Source organism: Spermophilus citellus (genome assembly GCF_964194105.1).
Source record: "Spermophilus citellus genome assembly, chromosome: 15".
NCBI lineage: Eukaryota > Metazoa > Chordata > Mammalia > Rodentia > Sciuridae > Spermophilus > Spermophilus citellus.
The window spans coordinates 62,233,164-62,247,481 of record NC_138195.1 but is presented as its reverse complement, the minus strand read 5'-3'; the positions used below and the strand labels follow the sequence as shown (position 1 = coordinate 62,247,481).

Sequence of the window (14,318 nt, the reverse complement as noted above, 5' to 3'; positions counted from 1 at the left end):
CCCTATCTCATTTCTACCTCCATATTCCCACCATGCAAACAATTCTTTGAAATATAACTGAGAAATTAAGTTACTTAGTAATCAATTCTGTGTCCATCGGTGTTTTGAGACACTGGCCAATTCATATTCATGGAATCAGAATATTTTAAGAAGAATATAACACCAACTTCTCAATGAACATGAAACTATAAATAACTAGTTTTAATGTTTATAGAACCTGAAAAATCTATTTAAAATGCTCAGGGCAATTATTTATTAACATTTCCAAACTCAATGAAAAGTGAAAAACATCCACTAGCCAAAATTTTATTTGAGTACTACTTTGTATTAGGATTAGGATGACCAACTTGTCCTGATTTGCCTGAGATTTTCTCACTTTTAGTACTGAAAGTTTTGTTTCTGGAAATCCCTAAGTCCTGGATAAAACTGGGTGGTTGGTCACCCTAGTCAAGATTGTTTCACTGAGTTTCAGAACTTAAAAAGAAATATACCACATATATGAAAAACAGCAGTCAATGAAAAGTTACAGAACAGAGACAAATGAGGTATGCCAAGCAGTCAAGCGGAAATAAACTTTTATTCAATAATTTACAATAGAAAAGATCAAGATTATACATTATCGAGAATTCCCCCAAATCAAAGAGATTAGGACACTGAGAGGCAACATGAAAAGAAAGTGGGAAATTCTAAGTTGTTCCTTGAGTGAAGGAAGGACAGATAAGAAGACTAGTCTGTAAAACACATTAGGGAAGGGCTACAGGGCCACCCAAGCAAAAAGGGGTATGTTTCTTTCTTCTCTTTTCATTCAAAGCAGCTCCATCCTTTCTGTTAGACAGTAAATATCTATTAAAGATTTTGTTTGAAGAAGGAAAGCATCTATGGCTAAAAGTTAAAAAATTGCTGAATTAGGTGACTATCTCTGTCATCTCTTCCAATATGAGATGTGTATCTTTTACGAAGTAGTATTTTTTGAATTTTCTAGATAAGAAATAATGATTTCTAGCCTTGATAGAAGAACAAATATTCAATGTATAAAATGATTTGTGTACAAGTGCTAACTAAAGAATAGTAATTTATCACCATGGGTAGGTACAATGCTTTTATCCAAATTACTTAGTTTCCTCCTATAAAAAGTCTTTGACTTAGTTACATAAATAAAAGAAGGTGGAAAGACCATCACTGGGGTAAAGAGCAGGAGTTAGCTTTGTGACCAAGGAACAAAAGATTCGGTAAGAAAAGATGACTGTTCAGAATCAGTATTACTTTAGCTGGGGATATTCTGGAGAGTGTACTGTTAGATACAGACCTTAAAGATAACTGTGATAAAACTGTAATAATGGGGTGTGGACAAAAGGAATGGAGAAAGAAGGTCATAAATAAATAATATATATGTGAATAAATACATAAACTTTCTGTCAAGAAAACTGGATACAGAAAAAATTACCTGAGGGACTTTATTATTATTATTTTTTTAGGGTGGCATTGGGGATTGAACCCAGAACCTTGCCCATGCTAGGCAAGTACTCTACTATGGTACTATATCCCCAGCCCTTTTAAAAATTTTATTTTGAGAGAGGGTCTCGTTAAGTTTCTCAGGCTGGTCTCAAACTTGCAATCCTACTTCAGCCTACCAAATAGGTGGGATTACAGGCATGTGTCACTGCGCCCAGCTGCAGGACTATTTAGGTGTAGATTAAAAAACAAAACAGTTAATTTGTAAATAGGGAGTAGGCATTTCATCTGTTGAACAGAATATAAACTGTTGGGTGACCAAGATTACCAAAAAGGAAGTATACCTTTGCTTCATGTTTCACCACTACTTCGACAACATCATTATGAGCTTTTTCAGATGCCACGTGCAGAGGAGTCAAGAATCTTAAAAGACAAAAAGTCAGCCAAACAATGAGTATATCTTCCAAAGAGTAAAATGTCAATAATATTTAATTATTTAAAGTATACTTACTCTTTAGTCTTTTCATTGATGTTTGCTCCTTTTCTTAGCAACAGTTCACATATTTGCTTTCTTTTGGGATATGGAGATGCAGCAGCACAATGCTAAATAATTCAAATTGCAGCATTAATCAAGGACTATATATAACTGATTTTTATTTAAGAACACTTGTGTTTCCAATCAAGAATAATCAAATTATTTAACATGTTTTACTTCTGACCTAACTTTATTCTCCAAAGACTTTGTAGTGGATAGTAACAACAATTACCAAATTATGACAAGGTCTGAAACCCTATGTACTAAATGATACCTGTTATTAAATATTCTGTTCAAAAATTTTCATCTCTTTGAAAAAGCCACTATGGATGTGAAGAAACACAATGTGACCGATACCTATTCTGAAGGTGTTTACGTTATTGTTTAAAAGGTTAAGAAAATACCCCAAAGGTCGGGGCTTCTTTACAATGAAGAAAGAATACTCTTCCACTTTGAATTCTGCTTGGTTAATAGCTAATAAGGTGCTTCTCTCAACCAGCTGCTGTAGCAGAACAAGAAGCTTGGATTACCTGTTTGATACAATCGGTTTTAGAACTCCATTTGGAGTTCGAAGGTGCAGCATCTGTATCTATGATATATTAAGGAAGAAAGGAGGCAGAAGGTAGGGATTTACCAGTCAGAAACCTAGTAAGTATCTTACGGTCATGGCCTATATGTTTGCAACCTCAACCTACAGGATAATATTCATGGACAACAAGTATTCAATAATGTCTGAATGATGAATGATTAAATAAATGTATATAATATTAAAACTGAAATCTGAAACTCCCTAGAATAAAAGTTCTGGTTAATTTATAAGCAAAGCTGCTCTACACAACTGAACACACAGTACACATGAAATTTGTTCTCTGATTGTAATCTGTTAATCATAAGTCAGATCTTCATGATGGCTAAAGATTCATTCTTTGATACTGTTGTGTTCACTAAAATCACTCCTTTGCCCTTAAGAAAATAAAACCCAACTTGTGAACATAGCTCTTTTGGCACCTTAAGGATAATAACTCCCAGAAGATCTTTCAGAAGAGCACAAAAAATGGAAATAGTTTATTTCCAAGAATACTTTATCACATCCACCTCAAAATACACCTCTACTCCTCTGCACCATCCTGGTGCAGGGCCTGCAATCTCTGGAAACGAAGAAAGAACTGCTCCTGTACCTCAACTACCCATTGACCCTTAACTTCTAGTTGTTTGAAGGTTAACAACAAGTTGTTTAATAGCATGGTATCTGGGGGGAAACAATGTTTAGTACAATGGCTCCTCCTTATTCATGCTTTTGCTTTCCATTGTTTCAGGTCAGCCCCAGTCTGAAAATATTACATGGAAAATTACATAAACCATTTGTTTTTTTGAGACAGGGTCTTACTAAATTGTTTAGGGCCTTGTTAACTTGCTGAGGCTGGCCTTGAACTTGTGATCCTCCTGTCACAGCTCTTCCAAGTTGTTGGGATTACAAGTATGTGCCACTGTACTCATTTTCATTAGTTTTAGAAGCAGTTTTCAGAAGTGTGATGACGTTTTACATCATTATGCTCAAGATGAGAGCCATTTCTTTTTCTAGTGAACGTACACAACTGCCTATGTCACTTGTTCATTATCACTTAGGAGCCATTGTGGTTATCATCAGATCAAGTGTTGAGGTATCACAGTGTTTGTGTTCAAATAACCCTTAATTTACTTAATAATGGCTTCCAGTGCAAGAATAATGATACCAGCAATTTTGATATGTTCAAGAGAAGCTGTTTAAGTGCTTCGTTTATTGAAACAGCTTAATATAAAGGAAAGAAAAATAATTGCATTCTGAGGTTTCTAATGGCTACAGTGAAGTTATTGATGTTAATCTCTTACTCTGCCTAAACTATAAATTAAACTGTACCATAGGTATAGAGGAATAAAAAACAAAAACAAACAAAAAAACAGCACACACAGGGTTCACTACTGTCCGTGGTTTCTTTTTTCCATGAGAGTCTTAGAAGATATTCCTCTCAGATAAAGGGGTATAACTGTATTAGCTTTTCATACTAGACATTTTCCTATGATGTTAGTCTTTCCAAGTTTCTCTGTACCATTTTAATGCTGCTGTGGCTTTAATTTTTATTAGAATTTCTTACAATCTGCAGCTTTGTTATTTTTTTTACTTGGATGATTTAAAAGAAGTAACAAAAAGATACAAAATATTTATAAATAGGTTTTTACATAAATTTCACATAGCTTACATTAAGGCAAAAGGAAAAGAAATTTATCATAAAAGATTATTAAGTACAGCTATTGTTGAGTTAAATCTATTAAACACATTAATTTATCTTCTCTCACCTAAACATATTATGTAAATCATATAAGAACTTTTTCCTTTTATTTTTGGTGCTAGGGATTGAACTCAGGGGTGCTTAACCACTAAGCCACATCCCCAGTCCTTTATTATATTTTTTTAGGGACAGGGTCTTGCTGAGTTGCTTAGGGCCTCACTAAGTTGCTGAGGCTGGGTCTGAATTCACAATCTCCTGCTCAGCATCTGGAGTTGCTGGCTGTGCCACCACACCTGGCTTATAATTTTTCCTTTTTAAGGTCGCCACCGATTATACTATTCCCACTTCTATCTTTCATCACTTACCCATACTTTTCTGATTGCCTTTCCTCATATTTCTCTACTCACATCTACTCTGTTATGATTTCAGAGTTACTCTTAGTTCTATCAGGGAAGTAGCCTCTAAGATACTTTACTCACACTTTAGAACTAATTTTGAGAAAATAATCCAATATTGAAGGAAATACACCAAATGGTTTTTATTTGAATGGTGGTATAATTTTTTTTTCATTATTTTCAGTGAAAATTTTCTATTAGAATAAGCCTTTATAATTTTTATAACGCATACCAATATATGAATAAAATTTTTTTTTCTGGATAGATTATCAAACTTATAATATTATTGCCTTTTAGAGGGTGTGTGTTGAGGCTATTTATACTGTTTGACTCTTTTCTTTATATATGTGTGGGCATTAATTTAATTTTTTTTAATTACAGATTTAAAAAATAATGTCATTGCTAAATCAGAACATTATGAGTTTGGCATGTTTTTAGTTACTGTCTTTTAAAAACTTAAGTCTGAAAAATTACCAATGCTGTTTCATGTGTCTGAGGATGCTTGAAATTCACCATTTCCAGAGAGAGATGTTTTTTGATTCGTGTAACATCAGCTTCACGTGCAGCTTGCAGCAATGAGTGGCCTTTAAATTCATCTAGATGAAAAAGCATTCAGATCTTCATGAGCATCATCAAATTAATAGAACTTAGTAAAAGACATTTAGCATGATTCTTGATGTTATTTTGAAAATAATCTTCCCAAATAGCCTATAGTGGTATTCCAGTTCTTCTCAGTTATGACTCAATTCATCCTCAAGTGTACACACATATTTAGGTTATGGCAGATTGAGGATCTGCTCAAATACATAATTGCTCTAGAGCTATCTAGAGTACTATAATATATTGTGAGAATTTTTCAAAACTTTCCTCAATAAATAACCCCTAAACTAACATAAAGATAGTTTTGTTTAGATCTATTAGATAATTGGGTGCTAGACAAATTGTCTATTACTAAGTGCCACCTATGATGATCAAACAAAGGAGGGTATTTTTCTTTTACTCATCAGACTTGTGAAATCACCCTTATCCTTTATTACTCCAGAAAAATATAACTAATTCAAGTTGCCTATTTATATGTAGTAATACTGCAGAAGTACTACATAATATATGTAGTAATACTGAATATAGTGGTTATTTCTTTCTGCATCTATTTCAGCTAAAAACAGAAAACCACAGAACTAAGCCCAGGTATTAAAGATTATTAAATGTTAAGACCTGGGAACTGTGTTTACAAGATGGCAATCTGATAAATAATACTAACTTCATTAACAGGTTAACTAGAAAGTCATATCAAAGATGTGACTGAAATTCATGCTTTCATTTCAAAAAAATATCATAAGACTAAAACATATAAAAAGTATAACTTGACTTCAAAAACCCTATACAAATATATTTTCTTTTCATAGCACCTAGAATATGCTGAAGCTCCCTAAACAACTGTACTTATATCTAAGGATAATATTTCATTCTGAAAATTTTATAGGAAAGAAAAGTATTCAGGTCAATGATACCATAATATCCTAGCTGGACATTCATAATTTTTATACTCACATGATAATCTTTCTTTTAACTGTGGTGTAGGAGCCAAGTCAATAGCACTTTTGTTGTGACAATTGAGTAGTGTTGGATCTGCACCGTAACTTAGGAGAAGAGAACACACTTCAACCCTATTCTTAGAAGCTGCCTCATGAAGAGGAGTGAACTGCCACAAGTCCATTGCATTCACACAGGCACCATGCTGGGAGGAAAAAGTATACATTTAATGTTCAATTTTAAGAGAATTTAGAATTATTAGTACTGTGCAATTAACATCATGTAAGCTTAAAATGGTTATGTTCCTAAAGTTCACTTTTTAAGCCAATTAATTCAAAACGAAAATGTTTTTCCCAATGGAGGAATAGTGGCTGATTGTTAGGCATGTCCACAAGGGGCCTACTTAACTCAAATGAAGCTTTAGATTTAATCTATATCTTCTCCAAGAACCACCCCCATCCCCTTTTGAGGTATAATTTACATATAGTGAAATGCAAAACTCCTAAGTTTGAATTTTAGTGAGTTTTGACAGATATATCTATACACAATACAATAATCTGAATCAAGATATAGGACACTCAGAATGCTTCCTCATGCTCTTTTTTATAGGCAATTTCTGCCTCATCCTACTTGTAGTACCATGTTAATGTGTTTCTAAATTTCATAAAAAGGAAAAAATACAGTGTATATTTCTGTGTCTAACTTTATTCACGTTTTAAAAAAATTAAAAAATTATTATTTTTTTTGTATCAATAGTTTATTTTCACTGCTGAGGAACATTATTCATTATACAAGCAGCTGTCAAAATGGGTCTAATGTTTAACTTTACCAAAAACGGAAACCATTTTCTAAAGTGGCTATATATTTTACATTGCTAACAGCAATGTTCTGAATTCCAGTTGTTCCATATCCTTGCTAACACTTCATTGGTCAAACTTAACAATATTTTAGTCATTTCCAAGCCTTGGAGTTGGATGGACTGTAGAAGTTATACTACTACGACCCATCAAACACAAAATCTCTTCCAGAGCATTCCTGACAGTGAAAAAGATACTGCTTTTTTTTTTTTGGTCTTAAAATATATATATATATATTTTTATTGGTTGTTCACAACATTACAAAGCTCTTGACATATCATATTTCATATATTAGAATCAAGTGGGTTATGAACTCCCATTTTTACCCCAAATACAGATTGCAGAATCACATCGGTTACACATCCACATTTTTACATACTGCCATATTAGTGACTGTTGTATTCTGCTACCTTTCCTATCCTCTACTATCCCCCCTCCCCTCCAAGATACTGCTTTTTATATGTTCAGTGATGGGGAGCCAATTCTTGGCTAACATGGCTTTTTATAGGTACTACAGAATTCCCATTAGGATGTTCACTTCTACTTTAATATATGCACTTCAAAATTTGCTCCATTTGTCTTTTTTGGGCATCAAAGATCAATACTCTTTTGTTGTAATTTTGTAATATTCTTAGGTTTTTCTTTTCCAGTCTACATACCTCAAAGTTCCTTCACTCATCCTTCATATCAGATGGTTTCTAAACTCATCCTTGTAGCCATCAACTAAACATACTTTAGTCTAAGAAATTCATTTAAAAAAATATTGTGAGCCTAAAATAACAATAGATTTGGAAAGTGGTTTGACTGTGCAAAATATAGTATGTTCATGAATACATTTGTTCTTTTTTTAAATATTTATTTTTTAGGTGTAGATGGACACAATGCCTTTTATTTTTATGTGGTGCTGAGGATCAAACCCGGGTCCCGCCTGTGCTAAGTGAGCGCTCTACCACTGAGCCACAATCCCAGCCCGTTCTTTTTTTTTTTTTTAATATTTATTTTTCAGTTGGACACAATATCATCTTTATTTATTTTTATGTGGTGCCAAGATTCGAACCCAGGGACTCACACATGCTAGGTGAGCGCTCTACCGCTGAGCCACAACCCCAGCCCAATACATCTGTTCTTAACACTGTACTTGTACTACTGGCATAAAATTATAATAGGTTTTTCGGGAGTTACATTAATTTATACTTATATTCAATCAGTGGGCAACATAAAAGCTCGAAACAAACATCAAAGTATATTCTCCTTGCAATTCTTCTTCTTGTGTACTTAGATTTATAAACCTGTCTCCTTATTGATCCTATTAAATCTATTAAATTTCATTTTACTGGCTTCAACCCAAGCTTACTTATCCTTCCCAGCTTCATGTTAATCTGCAAATTTTATAAGTATCCCTTTCTAATTCTTTTAAGCCAACAATAAAAATGTGGATCACAATGAAGGCAAAGATAGAACCTCTGGCAGCCATTAAAGGTTCTGACGTTCCCACTAGTCATCACTTTCTGCACAGATGTTTAATTATGAATTCACCTAACAAAAATTTCCCCTCATTATAACCAGATCCACCTATTTGCTTCCTTGTATTGAGAGGCCTTTTAGAATGAAAAAGTTAAGAGAACTCCTTGTATTCTTGTGTCTGCTGGTATCATACTTCATTGACTTAGAGATCATGTCTTGGTCTTGGAAAGCAGTCACTGAATGTCTGCTATTACATGACAGTTTCTATTAGCCAGACTCTTTTGCTATGGCTGTCAACTTGGTGTTGCCTGGGACCTCACATGTATTCCCAATTCCTATCTACTTCCTTTCTCCTGAGTTTCCTGAACTTTATTACTGTATACTAAACTTGCCTCACCTAACATCCTTCTAAGTATGACCCCTAGTCAGTTTTCCACTCCATCCCACATTTTTTTCCCCACAGTACTGAGGACTGAATCCAAGACCTCATACCAGAGCACATGCTAGGCAAGTGCTCTACCACTGTACCCTAGTCCCAGTTTCTCAATCTTATTTACTTTTTTATGTGCTGGGGGTTAAAGCCAGGGACTTGAACATGCTATAAAAGTACTCTACCACTAGGCTATACTTTGAATACTTTCAATCTGTTTCACTCTTTATTCATAGTAATGTTCCAAATATGCTATTGAATTCAAGAATCACTTCTACAAGAAGCAAAAGCATTAGTGCTACAAATGCCCAATACTATAGGTATTTAAAGAGATTTGCTTAAATGCTACACATTGTTTCTGTGGGAAAAATGTATTCCATGGTGGCATATGCCCAAAAAAGAAGCACAGAGGACAAGTGCCCTCTTTTCCTTCCCATGACGGCTGTTGAGAGGGTAAGGAAAAGTATTTGAGGGATAGCAACATCCTTGGATTCATTCTCAAGGATGACACATGTCTTTTACTCCCATTCAGTATGGGTCAAAATAAGTTTCTTGCTAGTAAAGCTTACCAAGTAAGCCTGCATCAATCTAAAATACAAATTAGCAAATCTTGCAAATATATTTGGTTTAAATAATATGAGCCACTAAACCTTGCTTTCTTTAGTTACAAATTACAGAATCATTTAATCTGCTATTCCCATGATGGTAGTACTATTTTATATTTAGAAGTGTATGGTATCTCAAAAATACGAGAGCAGTTAGATGATAATCTATTAATCACCTGTATTTTATGATTATACATATAGCTTCTTTTCATTTTCTTTTTCTGGTACTGGGGATTGAACTCAGGGACACCCGGCCACTAAACCACATCCACTGAGCTCGACCACCGAGTTGCTTAGCACCTCACTTTTGCTGAGGCTGGCTTTGAACTCATGATCCTTCTGCCTCTGCCTCCTGAGCTACTGGGATTACAGGCATGTGCCACCGTGCCTGGCATATGGCTTCTCTTTCTACTAAGAATTTAGAACACAGGAACAAACCCAGATACACTATGTACTTTACAAAATTTTATAGGAGAAAATAATCAGAAAGGTATAAGAGAACTAACCTTGACCAGAAGTTCAGTTACTTCATAATGACCATAAGAACAGGCATTGTGTAACGGCACCAGATCACTACAATGAAAGGGGGAGGGGGGAAGCCTATATTATTACACATTCCCTAGGTGTAGAGAAATTTACAAATTAAAATATGTTCAAACTTAAATTATTCTAAATTTATACTTGTTTTAAGTAGAAAATGGCTTATGTGAACTTCTAATAAAAATGTACAATTTTGGTAACATCCATTTGAATCCTAAGTCCTAAAAATTCTAACTCCCAATTCTTTTTCAAATCTCTTTTTCTTTTTTCTTCCACTAATTTTGTTTAGGTCTATTGTTATTTGTCTCCTGAACTACTTAAATAGCCCCACTCCAGTTTATCCTGCAAGCTATAACATAGCAAGATTTTTCTTTTTCTTGGGACTGAACATTGAACCCAGGGATGAGCCATCAGGAAGGTACATCACACAGCCCACCCTCCCACCCTACCTTTTTAATAATTTTAAGCCAGGGTCTTGCTGAATTGCTCAGGTTGGCCTTGAAATTGTCATCCTGCTGCCTTAGCCTCCCAAGTTACCAAAATTATAGGCATGAGCCACCATGCCTGCTTGCAGCCAGATTTTTCTTATGTGGCTAATCTTGTTTTAACATCCTTAGTGGTTCCTTGTTGCTTTTAAGAGATAGTAGTAACTTCTTAACAAGACTCCTTCTCTGGCCTTTCCCTTTTACTAAAGGTATGCTGAACTTACAGTGCCCTCTGTCTCTATACATACTGCGTCCTGGGTATAGGATAAATTTCTCTCCCTTCTTTGGATCAATCACTGTTACACATCTTTTCTAGACTCAGCCCAAACAATGGCTCTTCTTTGAAATGTTTTTAAAATCCTATAAGGAGAACTGCTACACTCCTCAACAAACTGAAATCCAATTCATTCATGATGAGAATGGAAGAACATGATATATGGAAAGGTATAGTGGAACATCAAATCCTATTTTTAAGCTTCTCCTTCTCCTTGGGGAATTAGTCACTAATTAACTGCTATAGCCACTATCATGATGATCTATGGTAAGTGATGGCCATCTGCAATTTAGTCTCTTTAGTTCTATACATCTCTCTTTAAAGGTTAATGGCTTTCTGCCATACCATTTTTAAATATATGGTTCTTTACTTGCCTAAACTTCAATTTTATTCCCAAATATGTAGTAGACATTTCCATTTGAATTCCCATCATATTCACATAAAACCAAAAGTTGTAAAAATGAACTTGTTTTTCCCCAGTTTTCACTGTTGTATTTCATTATGTGTACTTTTGGGTCTCATTCCACTTCAGGATGTAAAACAGATTTCCTTTTACTCCACATTCTCTCATGTCTAGACTTTGTGCCATCTTGTCCATTCTTACACTGTAATATCTATTGCATCTATGCCTTTATTTTCATTTTTCTCTACCATCATTAAAGATCTTCACTATGTCAAACTCCTATAATGCTCACTTTTCTAACTGCTCCTTTTGCTCCAGTCTCTTCCTTCTTCAATTAACCTTACACATTGCTCCAGAATACGCCTCCTAAAACTCCACTAGGGGGAAAAAATCCCCTTGTTTCAGATCATAGATTGCTTATGATGAAAGAATAAAGTTTGAATTCTTCAGGATAGGATATCAACTTCTCTAAAATCTGGTTCTTACCTGTTTCTCCAATCCTAAATTTTTATTTGTTCCACATATGAATCATCTGGTTCAGTCAAGTTGATCTATTCATTGTTTCTTTTTTTTCAGTGCCCCAGATTGAATCTAGGGCCTTGTGCATGCTAGTTAGGTGCTCTGTCACTGAGCAACATCCCTGGTCACTGTTTCTTTCTTCTCTTTTAATGTATTTTTTTAAAATTTTTTATTTTTAGTTATTAATAGACCTTATTTTGTTTGTTTATATGCAATGCTGAGAATCGAACCCAGTACCTCATAGACACTAGGCAACTGCTCCACCACTGAGCCACAACCCCAGCCCGCCGGTTATAGTTTCTTAAATGTACTATATCATCTGGGTTAGTACCTAAACTTACATCGATTCTCTTACAGAGTGATGTTCCCCACTTTGCTTTCTTATTTAAGACTTGGCTTTAAAGTCAAGGTCAAGTACCACCGCCTTCTGAAGGATTTCCCAACCACTTCATCCCTCACTGATAGGGTTTTCCAGGAGTGGGTCTATCACCTGGCACTTGGTACAGATCTCTTTATCAGTTATCTTTCATGATCCATAAAGTACTGTATATGAGGCTTAAGGTTTTATAATTCTCTATCCTCAGAGTACCTGTAAATTGTAAAAACTCAATAAATGATAATGTTGTTTAGTCAAAAACATGCTTTTTATAAGACTTCAGAGTGTACTGTAAACAAAGTCCTTATTTTTGCTCAAATGCTTACCCTTTATCTTTAGCATGAACATCAGCTCCATGTTGCAATAACAGTTGTACAATCTTTACTCTATTGTATCCTGCTGCCAAATGCAATGGTGTTGACTGAAATATTAATCAAATAAATTAATAAAATCACATAATGAATGAATAAAATATATAAAAAGGTAAAATCCAATATAAAACCAGAAAATCAAATTACAACTTGTGTAACATCAATTTAATTTTTTAAATAAAATATAACATATATACTGAGGGTACCATATTAAAGTTTGATGTTCACTACTGCATATGGGAAGCAAACAACTTAAAATGTTTATTATCAATAAAGTTCCACTAAATTTGCTTTTTGTTCTTTTTAAAATCCCAGTAATAGGGACTGAACTCAGGGGCAATCTACTTCTACTAAGGTACATGCCCAGCCCTTTCCATTCTTATTTTCAGACAGGATCTTGCCAAGTGGCTTAGGGTGGATTTGAACTTGTGATCCTCCTGTCTCAAGACTCCAGAATACCTGGATTACAGATGTATGCCACTGTGCCAGGTCATTTACTAAAACTGAGAATTAATCTGAATTACTATTTAAAAAAAATCAGTACTTTACTCAATTTAATTTACCCATCACCAGGAGATAAGCACAAACTTAATTACAAAAGGAAGTACCTTTCTGCCATCACTTGCATGACAGTTGACATTTAATGGTGTAAGAAGAGCCATCATTTTTTCCTCATTGCCACTCCTAGAACACAAAAAAAGTATTAGCTATTTATGTGTGTTTTCTTGTATGGTGCTGGGGATCGAACCCAGGGCCTTTTGAATGCTAAGCAAGCACATCCCCAGTCCAGCAATTTATATTCTTTATCAAATCATATCTAGAGGCATGTATTAGGGCCATTAAGACAAAACTCATTCTCATCCCCACTACCATATATTTTTTTTATTGGTTCACTATAGTTGCACATATTCATACATGCATACAATACACAACATAATGATACAATTTGAGCAATACCACTCCTCAGCACTTCCCCTGTCCCTCTCTACATTCTACCCTTTGGTCCCTCTACTGATTTCCCTTTATCATTCTCTTTTAATGTATACTTTTATAAACAAATTTTTAATCGTAAAAATTAAAAAATTTTTAATTGTAAAAATTCATGGTGTATATTCAATAACATCAGTACATACCTGGCACTTTCTAAAAGTTCATCTTTCTTATATTCTCCTGTGAATTGGGGGGGGGGGGGAATGAGAAGAAATTAAAAAAAAAAAATCAATGACAGTTTTATGCAAAAAGATGCCTATTCTATTTAAAACAGATAAATTTGAAAACAAATTTCTAAAATGGAAAGGGGTTAATAAACAGAATATCGTGCAGTTTAATACTTACATGAGGACATGAAATATCATTGTTATGAAAGTTTTAAAAAAAGATTCCATGTTATGTAATAAAGTATGACTACACCTACAAAAAATTAATATACACAGAGAAACAGAAGCCCAGAAGGAAATATTAACAAAGTTTTATCTGGGCTGGTAGATTATTGGTGAACTTTTTCTTTTCTTCTTTTCCCCTAAAATAAGGATGTTATTTTTTTAAACATAATTGACAAATGTATCCAAAACATTCAAAACCAAAATAAGGGGTTTGGGAGTGTAGCTCAGTGGTAGAGTACAGGCTTAGCAGGCGTGAGGCACTGAGTTCAAGCCCCAGCACCAAAAGGAAAATAAAACAACAACAATCAAAACAAAACAAAACAAACCTAATATAACAACATTACAAATATTAAAAAAAAATCTACTGCATCACTAATTGAACATAAATATTAAATCCTTACGAATCCAAAGAGTTTTTCAACATTGACTG

General features: G+C 34.3%; 1 protein-coding gene across 2 annotated transcripts in view; it reads right to left on the bottom strand.

Moving 5' to 3' along the window:
• TNKS2 (tankyrase 2) overlaps nt 1-14,318 on the bottom strand; it is a 60,969-nt gene that overhangs the window by 30,122 nt on the left and 16,529 nt on the right. For both annotated transcript variants that reach the window (XM_081267372.1, XM_081267371.1), the window contains exons 4-11: nt 13,640-13,676; nt 13,115-13,190; nt 12,462-12,556; nt 10,045-10,111; nt 6,201-6,387; nt 5,124-5,245; nt 1,964-2,055; nt 1,797-1,875 (exon numbers count right to left, since the gene is read on the bottom strand). In XM_081267372.1, coding sequence (XP_081123498.1) covers nt 1,797-1,875; nt 1,964-2,055; nt 5,124-5,245; nt 6,201-6,387; nt 10,045-10,111; nt 12,462-12,556; nt 13,115-13,190; nt 13,640-13,676 — 755 coding nt within the window. The remainder of the gene's footprint in view (nt 1-1,796; nt 1,876-1,963; nt 2,056-5,123; nt 5,246-6,200; nt 6,388-10,044; nt 10,112-12,461; nt 12,557-13,114; nt 13,191-13,639; nt 13,677-14,318) is intronic.